Source organism: Terrapene carolina, unplaced genomic scaffold, assembly GCF_002925995.2.
Source record: "Terrapene carolina triunguis isolate 2854851 unplaced genomic scaffold, T_m_triunguis-2.0 Scaffold191, whole genome shotgun sequence".
In the NCBI taxonomy this organism is placed as follows: Eukaryota; Metazoa; Chordata; order Testudines; family Emydidae; genus Terrapene; species Terrapene triunguis.
In genome coordinates this window covers 1,749,756-1,777,025 of record NW_020664542.1, presented here as the reverse complement: position 1 = coordinate 1,777,025, position 27,270 = coordinate 1,749,756, and the positions used below count along the sequence as shown (strand labels likewise).

Sequence of the window (27,270 nt, the reverse complement as noted above, 5' to 3'; positions counted from 1 at the left end):
CTGGTGTGCTGTCTTTCCATTATGTCACCCTCTGAAATAAGTTGGGCCATTTAAAAAAACAACAACACGTTACTGCTTAACAAGTACTCCTGGTTCTCTGGCCAGGAAGGACCCCACTGCCTGTTTGGTGACAGAAGCAGTTTTGTCTACATCTGTTCCCCTAGTTCCTTTCAGCAGAAAATACTGCAACAGAGAGAACTCCATTGAAACTGTCCTTATGGAAGGGACTGGTAAAATTCCTGTTTTTGCCCTTCATGGCAATGTGACAACAATGCAATTGGTATTGAAGCACATAGCCTGAAGATCCATCCAGGTTACATAACTTGCCCCAGACTTGATGGCACTGTATGAGCTATGATGCTACACTAATGAGGTAGAGGGGAGACTGCTTGTCATTTCTCTGGCAATGATATTCTCCCCCCCTCTCCCTCGAGTGAAGCTCTCTATAGCTACTGAGATTAGACATAAACCTCTTCTGACTCTAAATCCACTTGGCTAGCAGGAGCCATGAGTGTGGTCCCTATGTGTATTCCATACATGCCCGAGACTGGAGAATTTGCAAGTAGTGTCTGTTGGTCCGTTTTTGGGCCCTGGTGTTCTTTGTGCTCAGTATCAATGGTATAAGGAGAGGTGCAGACCAACCGCCTCTCCTGTTCATTCTTACTGTTGCTCAGCCTGAGTCGGAATCCTATGTCCAGAGCCACCTTTGCACTGTTTTCGTACCTGTAAATATCATAGTGTATAGTTTCTAGTGTTTTCAGTCTTTTAATTAGCGTAGTTTAGTCCCCCTGCTCTCCGCTCCCACCTTGGGGCCTCCCCTCTCCATTTCTTTTCACTCCCCTCAGAAGGACCATGCCTAGAGTCCTGGGATTTAAGAAACATCTCTTGCCCCTGCCCCATCTCAGTCAGCGATGATGGCTAGTGCTGCCTTTAGTGTCTTGGGGAGGCTCACATCTCCGCTAAGTGCAGCATCTGCCTCTGCTTCCCTCCCCAAACCTGAGAGGCGACAAGGGTTTCAACTGAGGAAGTACCTCATGGAGAAAGTCATGAGACCCAGTCAGAGCCTGGCAGGTGAACCCTCTGGTACATAGGCCTCGGTCTGCAGGCAGTGCCCCTCTGAGCATGAGCTCCGAAGCAGAGGCCAGGGCTGTTAAGTCAGAGTAATCATTGCCTCAGGCCTCTTAGGAGAGTTAGGGGCACTTTCATAGATCCTTTTCCACATTTGCTTCTAAAAGAAGGATCCCTCCCTGACTTGGACAGAGTCAGGTGAGTCCTCGTGTTGATCCTAAAGACTCAGGTCTGCCTAAACCTCCTGACCATGAGGGTAAGGTGTGAAGGAGAAAAGCCTTATCGGTATTGGCTCTGGCTCACAACTTGAAAGCCAAAGGATCGGCACCTGCCAGCACTGACTGGGAGCTCCAGGATAGACTCCTCTTCAACTGTACTGACTTGTTCCCAGAAGGATCCGCTGAGCACCATCAGTCCCAATCACTGGGACACCTCGTGTTCTGGGAGGGACTGAAACTTTTACCTCTTTTGAGGATATTTTTACCTTACCTTGTCCTCTGTTTCCTCTCCTTTCTGGTGTGATCCTCCTGAGGGGGACACCTCAACAACAGAAGAAGAAAGAAGAAACAACTCTTGAGGAGAAGGGACTAGTCCTCTATTCCATAGATGAATTGAAGCATTCATCCACCAGTACGGCCAACAGAGCCAGAATTTACCTTCTCATTGGTTGATTCTGATGTCCAGACAAGCCATCGCTTCCATGTAGGGGGTTGGCTCAGACAGAGACAGCAGGAGATCTTGGACCCATCCTATGCCCAGACGTGACCACCTAGGGGACCGATGGTTTCCACTGCATTGAGATTTCCCCCCCCCAACCAGTTGACACTTCATACTGGCCCTGTTGGGATCCATGGGATCCCTATGCTAGAGACACTCCAGATCTATGCGTGAATCCCGCCGGCCCTCTCCTCCTAGTCAACGCCAACTGGCTCCATCAGAGCACGTGGAAGGAGGAAATGGAGCTGGATCAACCGGTTCTGACAGATGTCATCGTCTTTGCCTGATGAGGCAATTGCTCCATCCTCAGCATCCCTGTCTGAAGACCACAGGCAATACCAAGAGCTCTTGCAGAGTGTGGCAATTGAACTCCAGATTCCACTCCAGGAGATCCATGATATGCAGTATAAGCTCATGGACATCTTGCAGCCCACTGGCCCCAGTCAGGTGGGCCTCCCAGTAAATGAGGCCATCATGGAACCAACCAGGGCGGTATGGCATACTTCTGCATCTTGCACCCCCACCCTGAAAAAGGCTGAGAATTGCTAACAACCAGGTCCTGTTAGCAAAGCACAATTTTACAAATTACTCCAAATTCTTGGAGTTCGAAGACACTCCATCAGTGGACAGGGTCCAATTCCAAGCCCTCACTGTTGAAGGCAAACTGGTAGCTAAGACTTCTTTTCAATTTGCAATGGACACTGCTGATACCACATCTAGAGCTATTGCTACGGTGATACTTGAGGCATGAATCATGGCTTCACTGTTTGGGGTTCCTCAGGGAGGAATCCCATTGAGGACTTGCCCTTTGAGTCTAACCTCTGTAACGAAAAGGCGGATGAGTCACTGCGCTCATTAAGACTCCAGGATGACACTCCACTCCCTGGGTATTTATAGCCAGCACCAAAGAGGAAACACCACAAAAAGATGTATAAACCAAGACCTCTCCCTCAGCTGTTCTACTGCCAGCACCCTTACGACCTGCCGTGCAATGTCAGAAGGTGCAAAGCCCTAGGTAGGCAGCTCTTTCAACCACAGCCACTCAGCCCCATCCACCAACTAGAGGTTACTTTTGACAGGATGCTTGAGAACTACATACATTTATTGATGTCATCTCCAACTGCCCCCCCCCCCCAAACCTTTAGTGGCCCCCTCGCATTTTTCACTTACAGTTGGAGGGCAATAACAATGGATAAGTGTGGATTGGATACCATCCACTCTGGCTATGCCATCAAGTTTATCTCCTTCCCCCTTGCAAACCCCTTTCCTGGCCCATCTCCAGGGACCACCCTCAAGAGGAAATCTTCTATAAGGAGGTGGACTGTCCCCTCCAAGGAGGGGATATAGAGTAAGTGCCACCTCAGCATCTAGGAAAAGGGTTCTACACCCTATATTTCAGTCTCCAAGAAAAAAGAAGGATGAAGACCCATTTTCGACCTACATCAGCTGAATATTTTTATTCGCAAATCATAATTCTGCATGTGCACATTGGCACTGATAATTCTCTTCCTGGAGAAGGGCATGTGGCTCATGGCTCTCAACATGAAAGATGCTTTCTTTCATGTGGGCATTCATCTGCCCCACAGAAGGTTCCTCAGATTTCTGTTTGGACTGGCAACCTCACAATGGTGGTGGCCCAGATGAGTCAAAACAGCTATACCAACTTCCCATACCTGAATGAATGGCTCCTAATGGGCAGATCCAATCAGGAGGTTCAATCAGCCATCCTATCTTTGCTCCACCTTCTGACATCCTTGGGAATTTGTGTAAACAGAGAAAAGTCTACTTTGAGTCCCACAAAAACCTTAGACTTTGTAGAAGCAACCAAAGAACTGACTTCAGCAAGGGCCTATCTCCCTATGGACCAATTTCAGGCCATGAACAGCTTAATTCAAGTCACCCTCAGACCTCAAACTACAGTCAAGGTCTGTCTTTCTCTGCTAGCCCACATGGCCTTGTGTACTTGCATAACGCCATTCACCAGGCTTCACCTCTGTGTACAGGCTGGCTTTGGGCTGTTTACTTATCAGACAGAGACTAAATGAATACCAAAGTAACAATCTTTGCCAAGGTCACGGCTTTCCTGGTATGGTAGATGAACCTGGAGTAGGTGCATGTTGGAGTTAGCATTCTTTGTGCACACCTGACGGGACCATAATCTGTATTCCACTACCCGCCCTCTTTCCCCTCTGCTTTGGATCATGACTAGATTCGCGATAGCGAAGGATCTGGAGAAGCAGTTGGTCCGCACCTCTCCTTACACCCTTGGAGCTCTAGGATTCAGGCGCAGACCTACAGACACAACGTGCAAATTCTCTGGTCTCAGGCACAAGGAACATGGGCGTACCCATGTTTGGAATACAGATACGGACCGTACACGTCAAAGAACTTCCAGTTACAGCTGAGTAACCTTCATATCTTGCCTTCCTTTTGGTGGCCCTGTGCTTAACATCTCAGGTTCGTACACTGAAGTGCAGGTTGTTATATGCTAGGTTATTTTTTTTAGAGTGAGCTAATAGATATGAGAGATGCAAGAGGTTTCATAGTTAGTCATGAATTGTTTTGTATGTGCCAGTCAGCCTAATTGCTTGCCCAGAGCAAATAAGATAGCACTCCCTATGGCATAAACTTAAATTTACTTAACCAGGCAAGTGATGAGGAAGAGAGAGAGAGCAACTATGAATAGTGCAGTTAACCCTTTCCCTGCTGCATGCATTGCAGCTACCTCAAGCCGATGAGCGCTTCCTATGCAAGTATGAAAATCCGAAATCTCAGTAGTTTGAGACTTTTGATTAATTGAAGTGGGCTAACACAGAGTAGGTGTACGTTTGTTTTATAGATAAACTCCTTGTGTACCCACTCATCAGATTAACCAAAATCCCTTAATTAACACAACTTCGCTTACAACTGTCTCCTGCCTCTCGAGCTTTTTCTGTGTCTCGCTACCATCAGACTAGATTTCTTGCTGGGAAATGTCAGTATAGTGGCCTCACTGTGTCTTGTAAGGTAAAATCTAATAGCTGTAAGGTCTTCATGAGGTACGTGGGTTAAGGTAATCCGGTAGTGTTTAGCTTTTTTTTTCTTTGGAGTGAAATCCATCCAAAACCACTTTAAAAAAACATGAAGGTTGCAGTTAAGTACACAAATCTCGAAATGCCAGAATTAAGGTCCCGTGTGCAAACTAACTGTCCCATTGTAAATATGCATTGCAGTAGTGTTAAATGAGTGCGTACTACACAGGTACAGCAAAAAAAATACACATCTCTCCTATAACCTTGCACATGAGTAGATGGAGGCAGATGCTCTGCAGGAGCCTCCCTCTTCTAGTATTGATTATTTTCATGGATCTTCTAGTACTGATTATTTTCATGGATCTCTCTAGCATACATAGAGAAATATGCCAGTACTACAACATGGTACATATCTGTAGCTGAAACAAAGTTGTGAAACAATTTTATATTTGAGGAAATAGTATGTGGTTGTATAGCTGAAGTCCATAATAAAACCAATACAGAGCAGCATGTACAGAATACACGGTTGCATGGTTTCTCATATGAAGTGTTCACTTGCACTCATGTGGGATGAGCTGCATAAGGCACTTGGGCCTTTGCCATTCTTGAGTAGTGCACCCTTCTTAAACACATGCTGACAAAACCTTTATATTACACCTTTTTATTCCCTCTCTATATACTAATTAACCTTAACTTACATTTACAGATTAGAATTGTGTGTGTGTATATGTGTCTAGCTATCGCTAGAGACTGCATTGAATCTCATGCTTTAAAGTGTAACCTACATAGTAAAACTCTCAGGGAAGTTAAATGATATACTGTCTGCAGTACCCTAGCTTCCTACCCGCTGTTGTCTTCTCCCACCGCAGTTCACCAGTTTGCTCAACAAATCAGAGGAGCAAAAGGATGAATCTCCCTCATCTTGGAGGCTTGGTCTACGGAAAACTGGCAGCCACAATATGCTAAGTGAAGCTGCTTCCCGGGAGGCACTGAGAGAGAGAGGTTCCTCCATCTACCGCTCTTCATCGAGTCCCCGGATTTCTGCATTATTAGACAACAAAGAAAAGGTCTCTTTTCCCTCAAAACAGTTTGTAGAGAATCCCATCTGAGGGGTGCTTACCAAGCAGCGTCAATCAGCTTACCCATCTGTAAGACCATCCCACTTTTGAGCGTCATCCCACTGGGTTTCAGTTATGGCCACTCGTTCGTAATCTCCATAATTTAATGCCCCTGTCATTCTTCTTGCAGCTTTTTTTCATGCTGCTTGAATCTGTGTTCAGATGCTTTAGTACATTTATACTTTCCTCCTGTTTTGAAAAGTACGCCATCTTACTTTCTATGTTGGTAGTTCATGCAAAATTGTTGGAATTCAGCCAAAGCATTCCTTTTACCCCTTCCTACCTAATTTGGAGCCTGCCTAGCAATCCCCCGGCAGTTTGGCATCCCACATACTTTAGTGGGGAATGTCTAATCCAGCCAGTGAGTGACCTGTGTTCACAGTAGGTATTGTTCTGCTCTGAATCTAAAGTCTTCCTCACTGTGCTCTCCATCCATTCAGCTCTGCTGCCCATTTACACACGATCTATCTTAATTTAGAAGCTGCCCTCAATTACTAGCCTCACCTTTACCATGCTAGTTGCCAGGGAAGCCAACTCTCTAAAAAGAACATATGGTAAATTCTAGAAAACAGATCTTTTGGGCTATTTCTTGAAATGGTTCCAAGCTGACTCCTCCATGCCAATTTTTAAACTTGGAGCAAAGGCCTTGAAAACAGGCAAATTTGGAAAAATTAAAAACTGACTCACTTTTAGAAGCAAGAATGGAAACACTAATTCAGAGGTGTTGCTGAATGCCATTGAAGATGTAACTTCCATGTGGAATATACATTATCTTGAAATACAGTGTTTTGTTTTTTCCTTCAGGATAAGGACAGCAAAAACTACTTTGCCCCCATAGCCCCTAGAAGACTAAGCAGTACGGGTGACATAGAAGAAAAGGAAAACAGGTAGGACTTGGACTGAATTTAAGGCTCAGATTTTATTCTGGTGAAGATTCTGCTGGAATTTAATCCTTGGAAATGCCTTTCTGCTGTTTGTGTTCTTGCTTCATAGTTTTCACTCATCACTCCCAAGCGCACAGGTGTTTGATATGGCTTGAAATCTGGCAACATTTTATGAAAAGTGAATTTAATGGGCCCTTCCCTCAGTAGGCGATAGTATCTGCTCCCTAAACTCTTAAATTATTGGCACACTTTCAGAATTTAAAATGTGAAATGCTGAAAACGATGATTATACACACATCTTTCCCCTCCATTGTGATACTATGCAGATGCCTTCTTGTCCTCTAAAATAAGTCTAAATTTGAGCTCTATCCGAGACCCCTGCTTATTGTACTGTAACTTGCTCAAACATCATCTCTTCCATCCCATTTGTTTTTGTCCACCAGTTGCTTCTCGATGTAGCTTAAGTTTGTGAACTCTGGTGCAGGGACTCTTCTGTGTGTCTGTAAAGTGCCTAGCAGGATGGGGCCCCAAGTCTTGTTTGGTTACTCATTGCTGCTGCTGCAGTATAAAAATGGAAGCAGCATCTGTCTCATAACATGATTATTTGGGGAAATGCTGCCTCCAGTGGGTTCCTTGCAATGTGATCTAAAGGGAGTAAGATTTGAGCTCGGCTTCATTTGTAGAGCCAGCACAAACTATAATAGTTGTGAAGCAGTTACACCAAATAGGCTCTGAGAAACAGTTTCACAGCAATTATAGATTCTGTACTGTTGTTACATCCTGCTTGCCGTGCTCTAGCTTCAGTCTCAAACTGCCACCATTATTTGGATCTTAGCAGACAATTTGTATTTGAAATTACAGGAGGGATGACTGATAAAGCTGAGTGTTTTTGAACAGAGCCTCAGACTGTGGTGTACCCAGCTGATTGCTGCTAAGTGTCCCTTGCTCTGTAGGATGAAGAAGGATCAGGCTATATTAGCAGATGGTATTCACAGTATACTGTGTGACACAATTTTTCCAGTACTTTTCTTTTAACACCAGCCAAATCAGTGCTTCATGGAATGCTCTAGAGGCTTGAATTAAAACAGCACGAATAGCTTGAAATCAAAATTGAAAAATAATTGGGAGCTCTGAAGCATATTAGCTCATGCTACAAATAGGTTCTGATTCCTATAGCTGGTGAGAGGCAATTGCCGGAGAACAACACACAAGATACTTCCAGCATGGGAGTGAGGGACTTGAGCTCAGATTCTTAGATCCCATTCCCCTGCTCCTTCACACGTTAACACTCGTAGGGGCATTCATTTGTTTCTGAATCATGGCACATAGTTCTAGTTGTTGCTAAATGTTTATACATGCTGCTCCTGGCTTCTAAGTCAATAGCCTAAGACTTACCATATTAGCTCAGGCCATTGATCCGTGGCCTGGTATCCTGTTTCTGGCAGTGACCAGTCCTTGATGTCTCAGAAGGTAAAAAGAGAGAGGCAGGGAGAGCAAGATCTTTCTAGGTCTAATGTATGAAGTGATTTTCTATAAACAGTCTGAATTTGGATCAAGTGCTTGTGGTCAGAGACCTTGTGTTAATGTGTGTGCAAAACACTATACATTCTTGTGACATTAAATAAGTAATAAATACTTGGCAATTACCAGAGCTAATTTTAAGGGAAATAGTTAATCAAAATGTCCCCGTTATCCCTGTGGTGAATCAGGACTGTAGCTTGAAAAGGGTTTGTATTCCCTGAATGTGGAGGGCTCTTTGCTCTTGCCACTGGATGTTGAGACTCCAGCACTTAACTTCGTGCTCAGCAGTGTGATAAACCACGACAACATGGCTCCAGAGTCTTTTTAAACTGCCGAAGTGCTCTTTTCTGCCTCAACAGAGAATCTGCTGTTAACCTGGTGAGGAGTGGCTCCTACACCCGGCAGCCGTGGAGGGATGAACCAAAGGGAAACGAAGCCCCCCAGACTGGTGCACCTTCCACCTATGTATCTACCTACCTGAAAAGGTACCACCTGTAACAGTTAAAATAAGTTGCTTACTGAGCAAAACTGAAGTTCTTAACATGCCATCCAGGCTGTTGAGTGGTTGCTTTCTTTCTAATTGCTGCATTAGTGTGGCTGGCCTTGGTGTCCTCATTGCTTTCCCGCACCCAGCAGCAAACATCCAGGCCTGCTTAGCTTTTTCATTATAAACCCTGTCGTCTGCGACTTAGATTTTCATGGATTTTAAAACGTTGGGCTAAACTTTAAAAATTGTGTTCGCATAATTCAGATGCAAACTTTTTCAACAAATTATATTGCTGTTATTGTGTTAGATCGCTAAAAACAAAATTCCTCTTACTGCACCCTTGGCTTAACGGAATTGTAAAATGCAGTCTTGTGGGGGCCCTAAACAGGTCTGGGAGTCCATTTCTAATGGTGTTGCACGTTACTGCACAACTTTGGATAACAAACTATCCAAAAATAACTTGGAGCATTCCTGTTTCTCTTCTCTCCTGTCTGTGCTGCTTCTCTTAAGTCCAAGGCCAGCAGCTGGAGCAGAAAATGAGTGCTCCAGAGTTCATGAGCATTAACAGCGAGACTTGTGAGGAATGTGACTGGTATCCAAAATCAGCCAACATAGTCCATTTCTTCTGGCAGCAGGAAAATAGCTTTTGTGCAGGTGCATGTGCCACTCTACATAGGCAACTGCTGCTTGCTGATGGGATGGGAAGGCAGAGTCAGGAAAGAAATTTGCTCTGCATACAGCTTTTCCCAGTTGGCCCTGTCCATTATCAGTTTGGAAGGGAGAGGTTCACCTGGTATTGACTGCTCCTGGACTGAATGGACCAATGGCCATTATGACAACCGTTCTATTCTAGACTTCTCTCATCTCAATTGAGAGAGGGAGGAAACTTGCTCCTAGTGAAGGGGGATGGTGAAATTTTCACCCCTGAACTTGCCTTGTGAAATGACAGGCTCACTCACAAGTGTGTTGCTTAAAACTTGAGTCTGTAAAACCATCACAGATCATTAGTGCAAGGGAAGTAAAGTTTACAATTTTAGATGACAGGTTTCTTTTTAGATGAGGCTTTTTTCCAAGTGCTAGACCCTCAAACTGAATAATTTGTCCTTAATGTGGCGTAACTCTGAATATATGGGGTGAGGGAGATTCTTGTGAATGTTACCATATTCCTTGTGTTCTAGTGTTTAGGGGATGATAGCAAAACTCAGCCTTTTCATAGGATATGACTATCTAGCTGCTGAGTAAATGGAGTTATTCATACACAAGGGGAAGCAGCTGAATATTTTCAAAGCAGGAGACCTTTCTTGTGAGGCAGTGTTCCATTCCAATGAATTTACATCTATCTTGGGATCTGATGCCGCCAGCCAACGGTGTGTGCTTCTTTCTCACTTGACAGTCAGACAGGTGGCAGCTGGTTGCAAGACTTTCTCCTCTGCTGCCAGATTGTCTCTTAGACATAACATAGATGTTGTCACTTTAGCTGACATGGTTCAGGTCAGTAACGTTACTGAACAACCTCAATTCTGCTGGGATTTTAAAACTTTCTTGCTTTGTGACTCAGCTAATCCAAAATCAGATTTACAAGGAATATTTACCCAACCCGCCCCATGGTGCCATGATTAAACTCAGAGGCACTAGCTGAAGCTTTGGCTGGCACAGACCACTTTTGGAATTGCACACAGTCAAGTTATTTCCTATGAAAGGCCTCATTTAAACATTCATCTGAAGGGAGAATATCTTTACATAATAGGAAGAATGTGCAGCTATATGTGGCTACAAAACCAAGGTGATAACTTGTGCATCTTATGCTCTAAGAGTGAACTTGTGATCTGTTTGTATAGTAGTCTCAAATACCCCTCCATTGTAAAGTACAGAGAAACAAATAAATGCTAACTATTTATAGATCATGTATGAAATGTTAAAGACTTACAGGTTGTGAAAGACTCTAGTCTCATACACCGGCATGTAGCATGAGGAAGGGAATCTGATTGTCCTTCACGTAAGGTAACATTTTGTCACTAGAAACGTGACTTCCTGGTACTACAAAGTCTCTAAATAGATCTGTAAAATCAATTCCCTTTATCTTAGGATGGGCCTTTAAAATGGACGTGCCATACTTTAATGTAGTTAATGGAAAAAATCTCCACAATTTTTCAGTGTGGCTTAATGAGGAATACAAGGCTGCTCCATGTTGAGACCTTAAGTTTTCTTCTTAATCTCTGCATTTCCCACACATGTTGCTTTAATTGATCTCAAACACATTCATTTAAACTGTATAAATGCTCCTCTATGTTTGCAAATGGACCCATAGTGGACACCAGCTATTAGTGACAGATCCCCCTGCATCAGTGCTGAAAAGGGCTTTCCTGCTAGTGAGGAGGGGACAGCTGTTTTCATTATTATTGCGGAAGGTGTTCTTTAGACTTGGCAAATGACAAGAATATTTCTCAGTGATGCTGAAAGAGTCATTCCCTCTCCGCACCTGCCCCCCCCCCCAACCTCCTCCTATGTGCACACAACAGTGGTGAAACAATTCTCAGCGCCCCTTGCTGACAACCAACCATAACACTTCCATTTCTGAGTATAGACTGGCCTTAAAGGTCTAGTTCAGGTCACTTGCTGATGCTAAAACATGCAAGAATTGACATCGCAAATCAAACAAGTCTAGGATCCTTTGACAGCAACTTGATACTTCAGAGGAAGATGCCGGATACTCCAAAATGGACTACCCTGCTCATATGATCAGCTTCTTCCTACTCCTCCCTAGGCTCTCATACTTAGGACAAAAATATAGAAGGGCTATGCCCCGTGTAATATAATTGAAAATGTTTTCATTATGCATGAGACACAAGGTGGGTGAGGTAATATCTTTTATTGGACCAACTTCAGTTGGTGAGAGACAAGCTTTCAGTAAATCCAGTGTCTTTATTATGACCGTGATTTTTAGTGTCTAGCAAAGTTACGAGTTTAAGCTCCCAGGCTTGGCTTTTGAACGTGTTGTACAGGTTTGATCAGTTTTAAATATGTTGCTGTGAGTTTAATTGAATGTCCCCTTGTTCTTGTATTGAGGGTGAATAGAAGTGCCCCAACACCTCTGTCTATACCATTCTTTACTTTAGAGAAGGAATGAGAGATCTACACAGTCCTGATCATTTCAGTCTATTGTTGCATGAAAGGCTTCCCATTAATCACTTTCATTGCCCAGTCTCTGGACTTCTATTCCAGATGTGAACATGGTATTCCATGTACAGTTGAAAAACCAGGTCAGTTTCAGGTTTCATCTCAAATTGTCTGACATCGTCTTGCATAAAATGAAGGGGAAGGGTCAAATTTATTACAGGCAAAGCAAGTAGTGTCTCCTGTTTAAAGTTGACCACCACTTCCCTATATTATACATACCTTATTTTCAGTTGTGTATAACTTTGGTCAAAGTTTAGCATTTGGGCTGAAATTTTGCATGTAAGGTGTCTGCCTTCTGGCTGTTTTTTTTTTTTTTTAAACTTTCAGTTGTTTCTGAGCATGAGACTAGAGAAGTATATGTTTTGTCCATGTTAGAAAAAATTTAGTTTCGTTAAGAAGTGTTAGTACCCCCGTGCTTTGCAGCATGGACTCAGATGGCCTTTGTGTTGGGGATATGCCTCTTGCTGTTCCTGAGAAAATCTACCCAAGTTAGAAGTCTTTGGAAAAATCTCATGTAGTACATGCTCAGTAGACGTCAGCAGCTATGTAGTCCTGGGCTGGAGCATGCTCAGTAGTTTTATGAGGATGATACATGTGCAGTTCAGCCACATGAGCTGGGAGGGACTCAGTGAGGATGGAATCTTCAGAGATTTTAGCTGCAAAGTTCCATGTCTCTACTGCTCATGTGCAAACTGACCTTTTTCAGAAGCTTGTAACTTAACCAAATTGGGGTGGATTTTCTTGAACAGCAAAAGGAACATCCCTGACATAGTCTACCTCCCTGTCAAATGTCAAGTCCCTGCTTCAAAGCACGGAGGTGCTAGAGTTTCTCAGTGAAATAGCTGTAAGAATTTTTTAACATGGCAAAACATAATTCCCTAGCATTATTCTTGCATATGGTTGAACCATTTTGGCTGAAATGTTCCAAAAATATCCAGTCTGAGGCAGACAACCTGCAAGGAAAATTTTAGCCCAAACTGTTAAAAAGTTTGTCAGACTTATAAACAACTGGAAACAGGGTCAGGCAACGTCTGCCTATGTCTATATATACGTTCCATGGGTTAAGTGATTTGATCCTCTGTTATTGTCTCCACCTTTCCCCAATGCTTGAGAACACTACTGGTGGTGCCAGTGGTGCTGCTACAGGTGGGAGCAGGATTTTCCTTGTTTTTGCCTGTTCTCTGAACTTCCCTGATTCACTTCCATCCCATTATTCTCTCCCCATGACTTACAGAGCAGGGCCATCGTTGCATCATTGATATATGTCCAGAGTGTTCTCTTCGATGACCTCTTCTTGGTCTAATGTCTCTTGCATTCATTTTGCTGAGATTTAACTATTCCCCCTCCAATTCACCTAAGGGCCTGTGATGGTCAGCAACTGGTTAACCATGTGCTGAAGGGAGTGATCTTGTGATGTTTTACAGTGCTTCATTTGGTAGAAGTAGTGACCTCAACAGTCCCTACATTTCAGCCAATCGTAATACATCTGCTACCTCACCCACTACCATTGGTTCATCTACCTCATTGGGCACCCAGTGGCAACTTGCCTCTTCCTGTCCTACATCTCTTAGTGCGAACACTACTGCATCAATCCGCCAGCATACCAGGTAAGGGCTCTGGGCTCATTCAGAGAACACGGTAGAATGCTCATGTCCTTAACTGACATACACAGTTCTGGGGGTGGAGGTTCTGAATTCTAAACTGGTTGGAAATTAGTTCCATTATATAATGAGCTCCTGAACAGTGGGTGCTGATGAGGCATTTCAGTTGAAAAAGTGCATATATTGTGTTCAGACTGTTTTAAGACTGCATACACAGCCTTAGCTTTGTCACTTCCTGACTTGTGATTAACTATGCATCCTTATTTTTCTAGGTAGCTCTTCTTTACAGCATGTGTAATTTCTAGTGCCACTGAGGGTTTATTTTTGAATTGCAGGAGCTTTGAGACCATTCCTCCTCCTGCTTATTGACCAATTAAATTCCCTCAGATTTTCCAGTCACTTCTACAACAATCAGCAGTGATGTCAGGAATAATTCCTCCTACTGCTTATTCTTCTAGACATCCTTAAAAATGCCTTCTTATGACATTCCATCATACCATTGTATTCATAGAATTGGGGAAAACTTGTTCCTAGCTTCTAATGTTTCCTTAAAGGAATTGGGGTCTCTAAGCCAATTGAGTTCACTTGCTTTGTATCCCATGATGTCTTGTATCTTTCAGAGCCCCATACCGGCAACAAACTGACTCTACTGTAGAGAAAAATACAGAGAACATCTCTGCTAGCACTCCACTAGGTGTAATCACAAATCGCACTTTACTCAGCACTGCCAATGGTGTTACATCTGCCAACGCCACGTCAACTACTGGAATGGACTCCTCAAATGGAGAAGCCAGGGAGCGAAGAAGGTTAGTGATCAAAATGATGGTGAACTTCATCTGTGGTGTGTGCAGATAAGAATTGATAGAATCATTCTTTCTGGGTGGTGCTTGGTGTTAGTTAGAAGATTTGAGTGTCTTAGGCCTTTCTGCAAAGACAAACACTGATGCCAATTGCAGTGGTGGTGTGTGGTGTGGACACCTCTCTACAGCGAACTGTGGTCTAAGACATGTTCGTTCCACAAAACAAACAGCCATAACAGCCTACAGCTACAATCAAAACAATCTAGACCTGGGTGTGGGAGGAAAAGGAAAGGGAATAACTAAGCAGAAGCTGAATTCTGGTATGGTTGCTAGACAGTCAGTTATGCTCTAGGAGTAGCAGCATTTTAAAAAAATTGCTGCAAGCATGAGGCTGCTGTTGCCGTTTTCCTTTTCAAATGGAATTATTTTAAGATCGGCAGGAAATAAGGCTGGGGTAGCCAGTTTCAGATGCAAGGTAAGATTTTCTTTTAAAAAGGGAAGTGCAGAACATCAAATGAGCACCATTCCTTCATGCAAACAGGTGAAATGTGCCAGGACAGTCTTACAGTGGCATCAGGGTCAAGTAAATTTTAATAAAAAAGGCACAATGCTGATTTGCATATTTCTAATTAGCAGCCTTGTTTTGACAAGTTACTGTCAATGGGAGAAGAATGTTTAAAGCAACTAGACTCTTGTAAGCTAAAGTTAACTCTTTCCCCTCAGTTCCCAGCCCTACTGAGTGGGGTGCTCTGTGCTTGGTTCAAAAATGAGGGAGGGGAAAGGATTATAATGGAAATTGTTAGATTGTTTACTACAGCCAAAGTCTGTATCACTAGAGCCCTGCAAATCTGTGGATATCTGCTTCATATCCCCGGACCATTTTTGGGATAGTGGATTGGATGCAGATACAGCTGCGCAAGGCTCTATTTACCGGTGGCGCCTGGCCCGCAGCATCCCAGTTGGGGCAGCCTGGGAGGTGCAGTGCGCTTGGGGGCAGCGGCAGCAGCAGCCAGTGGCTGGGGCTGGGTGACAGGTTGGAGTCGAGGCTCGCTGCTTTGCTTCCTGACCAGCAACTTGGGCCCCTCGGGCCGCACCAGTGTCCCCACCATGGTCCTCCCAGCAGCACCGGCCACGCTCCTGGGCCCGCACCCGGCCACGGGGATTGGAGCGGGCGGGGCCCTGGCACCCCTTCGCCCCACTTTGATGCAACACCACTGCTGCCGCTGTCACTCGCGAGTCCCCGGGAGGAGCACATGATGCCCCTCCATTTCCCAAAACAAACAGAAAAAAACTGTAAGCTCTCCTTGTCTATTCTCAACCTTCTCACGTGTGAATCTCAGTCCAATTTACCGGTGCTTGGGAGTGTGATCTCTAGCAAACCAGCAAACTGTGTGTAAATCCTGTCTTTGTGGCCAGTGTGTTGGTTCCTCATGCCACCCAGGACTTAGTTACCTAGTCACCCCTTGCCTCAGTGAAAGACCCCGACTTGGTTGTGCTTAACTGGTAGTCAGCTTCCTGGTAATACTGGTCTGCTAGTCATTCAGACAGTCTCCTCTGGGCTCTGCCAACCCTTACTTTGCCTTATAGGTAACAAAAGGTATACCTCAGCCCCTGGGCCCCTCTGAAAACATCCCCAGCAGTGTTCAGCCCACCACTGGACACTCACAGAAATGGATATGTTTGCTGTCCCCAACGGGAACAGTATGTACATCAGCTTCTTTCATTCAGCTGAGGAGTTGCACTTTATTTAACACCACAGCACTGAAACATATTTATAATAAAAACACAAATACGTTTATTAACCAAGAACAGAGATTCAAATGAATAGCGAGGAAGAATATTGGAAACAGAATGGTTACCCACATAAAACAAAATGTAAAACGCCATTCTAGGTCTACACTTATTGATGGTTACCTTTCTTCTTTTATAGAGTAGATTTTCTCCCAAGGATTCAGTTTTTGACAGAGCTGCTAGTTTTCAGTCAAAACCATGATCCAAGTTTTCATGAGTATATGCCACACCCTTCAAGGAATTTCCTCAGTAAATGAATACCAAAATGGCTTTTTTTTTTTTTATCTCCTCATATTACCCAAAACTCATTGTTTTGACCCTCAGAGTCAGGATGAACCTCCCCATCCTGCCATGGTTCCCTTCCTGATGTGCTGACTCCAAGGTGCATTCACATCTTCGTGTTGACTTGAAATGCAGATGTAACTCCCTGTTTTGTTTGGCTTACAATGTTTAATCTACATATGAATCTAGGTAGACAAATGAACATACATCCCTTTATATGGCAAAAGCAGTTTTTCACCCCTGCTGGGGAATAACAGATGGATTAAAAACTATAAGGACATAGTTTCAGTATATAGTCATAACTTAAAATATAATCAGTATTTACAACAGTATTAATGACCAGCATGATCCTGGCTTTCGTTTAAGATCTCACATGATACTCTTTATAAATGGATATTATGATAGCAAAGTCTTTAGGTATAGCGAGTTTCAGGCCTGATAAGAGGTACTGTGATAGAACAGTGAACACTTTGCCAGCTAGCATTGAGGGATTCTTAAGGTCACATGTTATCACTAGGCTTCAGAGTTAATACCGTGTTTTGATGAAAGAAGACCGTGGCCCTTCTTTCAGATACTGTAGACTATCTAAGACCGTATCCCATCAGTTCATATTTAGACGTTTCTTTGCAACAATAAGGGCTGAAGCTTATGTTTGGGGAGAAAATGAGAACTTGCAGTTTGTAAAATCTGAATCTGTCTCAATGGCCAGACTGATCCGTTGGGTGAGCTGGATCCTGCACTCAGGTGGGAGTTAGGCACCAACTTGCCAGACCAAGTTAAATGTATTATCCGAATGGAAACTTAACTATAGTCAATTACAGCTATGCAGCCTTCAAGTTCTTCCCCATTAGCTTGCATAGATGCTTTGTAATGCTGTCATTGCCGTGAATACTCCATTGTGGGATATTGTGGAGACTGGTCAAAGTGCACTGTGCTGATCTGACAGTACTGCAGTGCCGTTGGGGAGAGAAATCTGCCAAGATATCTGAGTGATTGGAATTAGACAGGCAAGGCTAAAAAGTTAATTGTATTGCAAAACCAGTTCACACACATGATATCGGGTCCTTTTAGGTGCCTTGCATTTTTATTAGTGAGCCATCTTTTAAATCTGTTAACTATAAAGAAGAGAAACCCCCAAATCCTTGCCCCATCTCCACTCGCTGCATAATCAGATGCAGTATTTTCATTCATGCTTTGCACCAGTGGGTTCAAGCTGCCTCATTTGTTAACGTGGAGTCTCGTGACAGCAGGGATACCGGAACGGTGACTGCTTGCAGGTTTTGAACTAGGGTTTGGAAATGGCAGAAGTCGGTGGGGTCACCTCAGTGGAGAAGCACTGCTTGGCAAAGAAACCGGTTTGTTAAAAACAGAAAATGGCAAACAGTTGTCAGGGAAGTGTTATATGGATTTCAGCTCCCAATGGCAGCTATTTCTGCACCTTGAAGTCTTTAAACCATGATTTGAGGACTTCAGTGGCTCAGACACAGGTTTGATACAGGAGTGGGTGGGTGAGATTCTGTGGCCTGCATTGTGCAGGAGGTCAGACTAGATGATCATAATGGTCCCTTCTGACCTTAAAGTCTATGATTCTATGAATAGCATTCTGGTCTGGTACAGTGTTTCCAAAGCTCCAAGTTCCTCTTAGCAACAATAACATGTAAACAAGCCCACCGGATAATATTAGAACAGTGAGATGCCTCTGTAACATTCGGCCTTAGACTGTCTGAAGCCAAAAGATTAAAGTGAAACACTTTGTTAGGTTTAGGAGAAATGACTAGAAAAGTGGTCTGGGATGCGCTTCTGTCTCCACTGCAGGCGGCACACCTCTCTGTCTTAAATGCTGGCTTGCTCTGCTGGGTCTTTGCCACTTTGTTCTTCTGGCTACCAAAACGTTGTGATTGGCAAATGCTGCATAATCACTTAAGCATCACATCTTAAGCACCTGCATCTTTCCTTTAAAAGCTCACAAATCCATGTGGGGATTATCCTATGCAGTTGGAATATGCCGTACCAAACTGCTGCCCGTGTCCTGTAAGAGCTGATTTTAGATACTTGTATATAATATACAGCTGTATGTTAGTGTCCCCTTAATTCTGCTGCTGCATTCTGTTGCTGAGCCTACTAGCTGGAAAGATGCTCTGCCTCCTGTGCTGCTCTAGTATTTTTGCCAGCTGAATTTTCATGGAATTAGAGAAATTGGAGATGGAGAACACCTGTTAGGCTGTCTAGATTATTTCCTGCCAATGCAGGATTGCTCCCTATTGTAAAATCTTTGTCCAGGCTAGGCCAAACTGTGTAAATAAAATTCTCAGAAAGGCATGGATTACAGGCTTATGGAAGCAGTATATAAAAATCTCACATGCAAGTCCTTCCCCTCCATATGCAAGGCTAATTGATCAACCTTCCTGGCTTTGTGCTCTGCCATGGATGGTAAGGACTCCCATAGCTTTTCTAATTAGAACTGCAGGCACGCTATTGGTCAAGTGATTGTTTTTCTGAGGTGCTATGATAACCCTTACTGCCTGTGAAAGATCTTTACACAGCTGAGAGGCCGTCCCTTCTGCTGCTGTCACAATGATTTCTCTCAACTGTTACCAGCTATTTGATCGCTTTTTCCCAAGGAACTGTGTCCGCCCCTTCACTGCAGTGCTCACTACCCCTCACAGCCTTACCTTGCATTGAGCGTCATGAGTGGTGGCCATGTTCTCCTCATCCCCCACCAGTCTGAATGCAGCCCACTTGTTCTGAGTCCAGTTACTAATGTCCCTTGTAGATGGATGTGACTTTCAGGAAGATCTTGGCAGTCCTGACTCGCTGTTAGATTTGTCTGGTATTGCTGTGAAATGTCCGGTCCCAGAACAAGCATCGTAGGGGTCTGGACTTCTCTGAAGCCTTCCATCAAGCAGGGCTGATTCAGATGAGGTTGCTAAACCTTCGGCTATAAGGGGCCACACCCTCCAGGGACTGGCTGAAAAGCTTGTGTGGAGTGGACCACTTTTTTTCAAGTGCCATGTGCTGAGAGATATGAGCTTCCTCTAGGATTTTTTGAAAGGATTGGGGGGCAAGTCCCTTGTCTACAGTACAGAAAAGTCTTGCTGGCATAGCTATGCTGGCAAACCCGCTTGGTATGACATAGCTAATGCCAGCATAAAAGTGGTTCTGCTGGCATAGCTTGCACATAGGGCTTCTGATTTTCAGCTCTAACTGATGAACACTAATAAAACACCCTGATTCAATAATAATATTAATGAAATGGGTGGAACTGGTTACTTGTATCTAAGGCCTTGTCTACATGGAGCATAATGTGGGTTATGGTGGTATGATTTCTAAAGCATGTTAATGGGTTGAATGTTAATTGGTCCATGTAGATCCTCCTGGTGTGCGCTGAAGGTTCCCTAGTGTGCTTTAACATAGTGCTGATTAAAACTGTGCTACATTAAAGGGCTCTAGGGAACATTACAAAGATGACTCATTACAGTACATACTATTATAACGGGTGCATATAATACGCCATTACTCAGTACAGTATATACAGAGGGCCTAACCTCCCCCCAATTTTGAACAGCTTCATAAAACTCAAATTGCTGAAAATAACCCCCCAAAATGAATTTAATAAACCCCCCAAAACCAGAAGCCCTACTTATGCAGTTCCCCAAGAAAGACAAGCCATACCAGCAAAAGCACTTCAGTGCTGATGTAAGTGCATCTGCACTAAAACTTATACAAGCACAGCTGTGTTGTGAGCAAGACACGAGAAGTCATTCTTCCGCTCTACTCTGCACTGGTTAGGCCTCAACTGGAGTATTGTGTCCAGTTCTGGGCACCGCATTTCAAGAAAGATGTGGAGAAATTGGAGAGGGTCCAGAGAAGAGCAACAAGAATGATTAAAGGTCTTGAGAACATGACCTATGAAGGAAGGCTGAAAGAGTTGGGTTTGTTTAGTTTGGAAAAGAGAAGACTGAGAGGGGACATGATAGCAGTTTTCAGGTATCTAAAAGGGTGTCATAAGGAGGAGGGAGAAAACTTGTTCACCTTAGCCTCTAAGGATAGAACAAGAAGCAATGGGTTTAAACTGCAGCAAGGGAGGTTTAGGTTGGACATTAGGAAAAAGTTCCTAACTGTAAGGGTGGTTAAACACTGGAATAAACTGCCTAGGGAGGTTGTGGAATCTCCATCTCTGGAGATATTTAAGAGTAGGTTAGATAAATGTCTATCAGGGATGGTCTAGACAGTATTTGGTCCTGTCATGAGCGCAGGGGACTGGACTCAATGACCTCTCGAGGTCCCTTCCAGTCCTAGAATCTATGAATCTATGCTGATTACACCTGACTTTTTTTTTTAACTGGCATAGCTCTTCTGGTATGAGTTATAAGCGTAGACCAGGCCTTTGAGCTCCTGGTAGCGATGGTAGTTTAAAGGGACATTTCTGAAGTTGAAATCTAATCAGTTTATGCAAGAATTAGGAGTCGTTTAGTTTACTGCTCCTGCCCCTCCCCAGTTCCCCTGCCATTTGGTGTTGGTTTTATAATCAGTTTCCTATTTTGTAACATAACTTTCTTTCCAGTGTTCCCCTATGAAAGACCCATCGAAATGGGGGAAGGTGCTGAGTGCACAGAGCAAGCTGTTGGTGTATAATCAGTTTCAGACAAATGGTAAATGGTTGGTTTCCCTTATTTTTTGAATAAGCGCTGCAACGTTTCAGGGATCCATTTGCTAATTAAAGCAGCATGTAGATAGCTAAGTAAGTTCTGTAATCTATATTAATAACTTAACCCGTGCCCTCCTTCGTCAGTGCTCTTAGAAGAACAGATTTTGGCAAGACCATTGTACCTCGTGATTCTTGTTTTGTCCAGAGTCAGAACACAATGACCTAACAAAGTGTGGATGCCTGGTATGGCTGTTAACCCTTCGTGTTATTTTCTAGAGCCGCCTGCAAAACAGCGTGGGAATCTGGTCTCCAGAGGGTTAGACCAGAAAAATACGTTTTTTCAAGTGATATTTTAGTATGTCAATCCAGAATAGACACTAGAACAAACCACTAGTGTCTCCACAATAACATTGGAGTGCCTTTCTGATATGAGGTGTTTCAGATGTTAAGAACTTTGGTTCAATTCAATATTTAAGTTTTGTGTATATGTTAATTTGATCATTTGCATGGATTGCAAGTTTGAACACAAATGGTCTCCACACTATGGACTTCCACTTCGTAAAGTCTCACTACTTAATCTAAAGCGGGGAGTTTTAAACCTTTTGAGCTGAGCCTTCCCACCCCCTTTGAGTTACAATTTTTGGTTGCGCCCTCACCGACCCAGACAAAAATACACACACACAAAAGTACACTTGACAGCCTACTCATAAACCTAGGAGACCTTAACACAATCTTAATTAAATTACCTACACCGGCAAGTTTCAAATACACAGATACTTACCAATGGCCCAGCCTAGGCTTCCTCAGCAGCCGGCTGCTTCTACCTTGCAGTCAGGCTGCACCGCTAGGGCAGAGCTACTACCTGCCCCTTTCCCCATAGCCCCTCAGGTTTTCAGAGTAGGGGAAGGCACGTGCCATGGTCTCTGGGGACGGAGGCTGCCGGGAGTGCAAATCAGCAGAGGTTGACACTGACCCACAGGCTAAGGTTAGTTGGGGTGGGTGCAGGTGGGGCTCCCTCCTTGCCCCTTTCCTCCCCTCCCCGTGGGGGCTGGCCTGCCTGGCATTGCTGCTAACCCTCCCCAAACCCATAAGGGGGCGTGCCCCACAGTTTGAAAACGTCTGATCTAAAGCTTTTCAATTGCTTGAACCTCCTTATAGTTCTTGTAGAAGTTTGTCAGGGCCTTAGACGCTAATTGAGCAGAGTGCTTAGGGCATACCTGCTTAATTAGAAGGGAGAGATTTTGCCTCATGCAACACACTGGGTAAGCAAAGGACAGCAATAAGTTAAAAGGACTTCCTGCACATAAAGTGAGTAATCATCCAGCACCTGCTGTTGAAAGCTCTTATCTGCTATGTTCTTACAGTTAATCTCTTTCAGATAAAATTGTCCCTTTTTATAAAAAGCTGGTGGGATGACGTGGGAGGGTCAGGAATTCTTTTGGCTCTCTGATTTTCCATGTTCGGCAGAGGAGAGATTACGTTTGCTTTATCGGAAATCAGGCTGCATTTGTGTTTGGGAAAGGTTGAGGTGAGGGGTGGGGTGTCACTCTTCTCGAGAGCCTGGTTTCCTGTGCAGAAAGCAAGCAGGTGTGCTGCTAGGCTTTCAGCTCCCGGACTGAGTTTGCTCCACAGTTTTCAGGGTGGGGATTTTATTTGGCACCCACGTCCTGCGTTTTCGGTCCCGAGGAAGAAACTGGAATTTGGACAGATCAGCTCAGGCTGTGGGCTGGCCTGCTGACCTAAAGGGTCACCTCCATGGCTTTCTAGCACATGCAAGAATCTAGAGGAATACCCAGGAGAACTAAGTAGCTCCAGTGTTCTCTGAACTGCTTAGAAGGGACTGGAATAAGGGACAGAATGGAACAAGCAGCAGGTAAAACTGCCTTTCACTTCTAGATTTTTGCATCCAGTGTGTTCCCCTTTACCTCTCTTCCTTACTAATCAAAGGCACTGGTGTGTCCCATTTGTTTGCTCAATGTACTTGATAGTGAGGTTGTCTGTGTGTGAGGGGTCCATTCAGGGTTCTTTCTCTATATGTGTCTGATTTACAGACCACCTCTCCAAAAATGGCCCCAAAGGCTAAATACTTATTGGTGTATTCATGGGAGACTATATACAGTGTGCATCCGAAGAAGTGGGCTGTAGCCCACGAAAGCTTATGCTCTAATAAATTTGTTAGTCTCTAAGATGCCACAAGTACTCCTGTTCTTATATACACTGTGGATAGCTGAGAACTAATTCAGCTTAAAAACAGGGGCCGTTCGTTACATTTGCCTTAACTCCCAGCACCTGCTGGTGAATGCTGAGAGCTGAGTGGTGAATCAAGTGAGTTAGCTGCTCTGGAGTTTTTGTGCGCCAATTTTGGCATAAGCTGCAGCAATAAAGTCTAGGTCCCTTCCATTCATCTTGGTAGGAATTACTGCTCCCAAAAGCCCCTGTAGCATTTATTGAGTATCTTCAGCATAACGCTAAAGGCTTTGAGTAGGATAAAGGACGACAGTCTTAGCTATCCAGCGTATATAAATCTATTACAAGGTATAGAAAATATTGCCAATATTACTAAATAAGCTTCCAACCACTGGCAAATATTCAGTCATTTTTGAAATCTCATGATTCCATAAGGTGGCAGTAGAGGGCTGCTTAGCAGTGTCTGCTGGGCATTCATTTTTGTTCCTGGTTTGTTTGTTCCACCCCTTGCCCCCTGATAGCATTTCATCTGTGTCCCCATTCCATTTTAATTTCTCATGGTGAGATGTTTCTTTCAGTGTTCAGGCGTCCAGGTGTGTGTATTTTTTTTTCTTCAGGAATTGCTCTCCTTACAGCAGACTGTAAAATATCTATTGTCAGAGTTCTTCTCATTTCAGTCTTGCTTGCTGTGTGGCTTTACCTTGTAGGTGAAATATGTGTTCACTGCTTTCATTCAAGAAATGCCTCTCACTCTAAGATGAGTGTGAGAGACTTTGAAATCTTTCTGGGTGGGGGCACCCAAGCTGTGCCTGGCTGAGTGGTCCACCTGGCGTGCTACAGCTGATTTACATTCTGCTCCATTTCATGCAACAGCTCCCATCTTTAACACAAAGGTGCAGCCTATGGAGACCGCAGCCCCAGCATGCAATGCTCCATCTAGACCTGAGACTAAACAGCATTGCACGTTGGGACCTGTAGTTTTGGCATCACATTGCCACTTTTAAGGGAAGCCAGCTTGAAAATCCTAACTCTATCTAGACAACTTTGCAGCCACTGTAGCTGCAACTAACGCCTTGGGTAACTAAAAAGCTAATGTAGGGAATTATTTCCTCTTCCTGTTTGCCTTGCACTTGACAGCACTTACGTATACTTTATTCTTTTCCCCCTGCAGTCAATTAATCTTTCCCTGGCTGAAAAGCTCCACATGAACCAGAAAAAAAACCAAAACCCCCCCAAGCATTTTTTTTGAAGAATATTTAAAATTTAAGATGTGTACACACACACACACCAGTCTGTTTAAGGGGCACCGCCGCTTCACATTTTTTTCAGGTTTCTCTATAGGGTTTAGCCAATAATTGGTTTTGAGGAATATGATGAAAGATGTCAGCCAAATTATTAACTGAGTGTGGTTTAGCCTTTTGCATTATCCAAAACATTCACTGGCTCGAATTCCTTGCTGTTTTCCCCCCCCTGCTGTCTTTGTGAGTTTTCCTGAATTAGTCCAGACTCAATACCACTGTTTCATTTCCTCATCCCTTTGGAAGACTAGGGAGCACCTGATGCTGAAGGACAGCCTGCACTTGGGTCCCCTAGCAAAGCGCTTATTTGTATTGCAGTAACTCTAAGGAGCCCTGGTATGGACAAAGCTGTACAAACACAGAACAAAGCCAGTCTCTACCCCCAAGAGTCTTCAGTCTAAAGACAAAAGTCAACAGGTGGATACAGAGAGAGGGGAGCACAGTGAAGCAGTGGGAAAACACTAGATGGCATGACAGGCAGCGGGCTCAGCACACCAGCTGCCTAACAGTTGTCCAAGTCTTCGTAAGCATTGCAGCAAAAGAGGAGGAATAAAGGAGCACGTGTAGTTTGAATAGGAACTGACACAGATCGCAAGTCCTCTGAACCTTTTCATCTTGGGGGGAGTCAGGCCTTGACTGTATCAAGTACAACTGAGCATATGCAGAATTTCAGCTTTATTTCTGTCACCCTTTTAATCATGCTGCAAAATAGATCATCCGAACTCATGAACATTTAAACCTTTTTATGTTAAGACTTTCACATTCAAGCTGAAGCAGGATGACTAGTCATAGACTGGTGGAATTCAGTTTCTGTTTTTTATTGTTTTGACAGATATTGATTTTTTTAAAGCAGTTTTTTATTTTTATTGATTTTTTTTTTTTAACTTCACAGTTGTGGGAAATGATGAGGGGTCAGACATTTAATGACAGTAGATGTTGAGATAGAGAAAGTTAAAGCTTTATAAACTGTTAAAATAAAAATTGTCAACCTCACATCAAAGTATACAAAGTAAATAGCCTTAAATCAACAAATCATACCGGTTACTATTCATTTGCTAGTTCATTTGTAAGAAGCCTAATTCAGAAATCTAAATCACTGGATTTTGACTCTTAAGTTTCCGAGCAGCATTTTTTTTTTTTTTTTTACTTTACCTATCTGTAAATTTCGATAATTACTGGTGGAAATATTTTTGTCAGCTTTTGTGTAGAGTGAAATCAACATTTACTGACACTTACCAATAAAAAATCAAATCCTTCCAAGCCTAACTATTCACCGTAGTCTAAACTAACGTTAAGGCAGAAACACCAGGGACTGAAAATGGTGTATGGCCTGTTCAGACAAGCTGTTTACAGTAAGCTGAGGCACACTTAGAGTATTAGATCCTGAAATCTTATCCCCTTGTCCTCAGCTTATTAAATCACTCAACGTTGGCAGGCTCAGTCCTTTTTGATTTTCTGCTTAAAGTGCTTGCAGAGTCTGACATATCCCTCACTCCTGCCTGTCAGGTATCCCTAAATGTTCCTCGGCCGGCTTTCTGTGGCTACTGCTTTAATCAGTATTTATAGTTAACTTGGATTGATGCATGAGATGTGTTAGTGCCAGGGTGGAATAAATGAAGCAAAGAACAGGAACATTCTGTGTCTGCTTTTTTGTGTGATCAGGAGAGTAGCCTTTTTGCCTCCTCCCCAGTAAGCCTAGTTATTGATTTGCTGTCTAGTGCATAAAATATGTATCTGTATAATGGATTGTATTTTGGGAACTGTTATCAGCACTGTTTCCTGCAGCGCTTGCGTCTGGCCTCCCCCACAAAGCTTGCGGGCCGTTTGTTAGCAAATGGCAAGTCTCTCCCTACCTCAAGCTTGCGGGGATAGCTGCGGCAGTGCAGGTTTCCACTAGTTTCCCAGGGAGACAGTGCTGATCCTGCAGGATTTCACCACCTTTCCCAAAATCTCCTCGCTTGTCCTGACCTTCAAGCCGCTATGCAGGCCTGCGTTAGGAGGTAACATGTTTATGCTTTCTCTGTGCTATCCTACCAGAAGGGTTCCTTTCTAGGGATAATGGATTTATTTTGTAAACGCTGCCATTTAAAAAAAATCCTCGGTTATTAAAAAGCATAGTGGGTTAGCTGTCTTGTCACAAGTCCCTGAAGATGCTTAGCAACATTATAAATATCTGTAAAGTGGCAGATTCCTGCTCCACATTTTTAGCTGAAAAGATTAACATGAAATTGCTGCATTATTTTGAATAGTGATACTGTACCTTTAGGAGCAGGAACTCAAAGTGCTGGCTTTATCTGTGGGCTGAACATTTGCAGATTACGTAGCTGTTCAGGGTTCAGTAACCCATGCTATTCATAGCCAGAGATGTCATGAAGCAAAATTCAGCTTTGGCTTCTAAGAAAATAAAACAAACAGATCTCTAGGCTGTCCTGTAATATTGTCTATTAAGGACATTTCAGAGAGTCAGTCATGAGCTAGAGAGGCGGGATTTAAGAAGGGCGTGTGCCCAGTACATTGGGGGAGTTCCAGGTAGAATGAGCTGCATGAAATATAGCCCTTCTCTGTCAGCAACGGCGCCATTGTTGAAATGAATGGAAATCATGTACTTATTGTCTGCACAAAATGCATTTATTCTTAGTGTGGTGGCACCTTAAAGACTAACAGATTTATTTGGGCATAA

At 43.6% G+C, this 27,270-nt stretch overlaps 1 protein-coding gene across 6 annotated transcripts in view; it reads left to right on the top strand.

Annotated features, from left to right (window-relative positions):
- Positions 1-27,270, top strand: part of PPP1R12B (protein phosphatase 1 regulatory subunit 12B) — a 157,939-nt gene that overhangs the window by 60,821 nt on the left and 69,848 nt on the right. For 3 of the 6 annotated variants that reach the window (XM_026654367.2, XM_026654365.2, XM_026654366.1), the window contains exons 10-14: positions 5,666-5,863; positions 6,719-6,801; positions 8,679-8,804; positions 13,408-13,590; positions 14,205-14,390. In XM_026654367.2, the coding sequence (XP_026510152.1) occupies positions 5,666-5,863; positions 6,719-6,801; positions 8,679-8,804; positions 13,408-13,590; positions 14,205-14,390 (776 nt within the window). The remainder of the gene's footprint in view (positions 1-5,665; positions 5,864-6,718; positions 6,802-8,678; positions 8,805-13,407; positions 13,591-14,204; positions 14,391-27,270) is intronic. The other 3 variants (XM_026654370.2, XM_026654368.2, XM_026654369.1) reach the window with 1 other exon arrangement.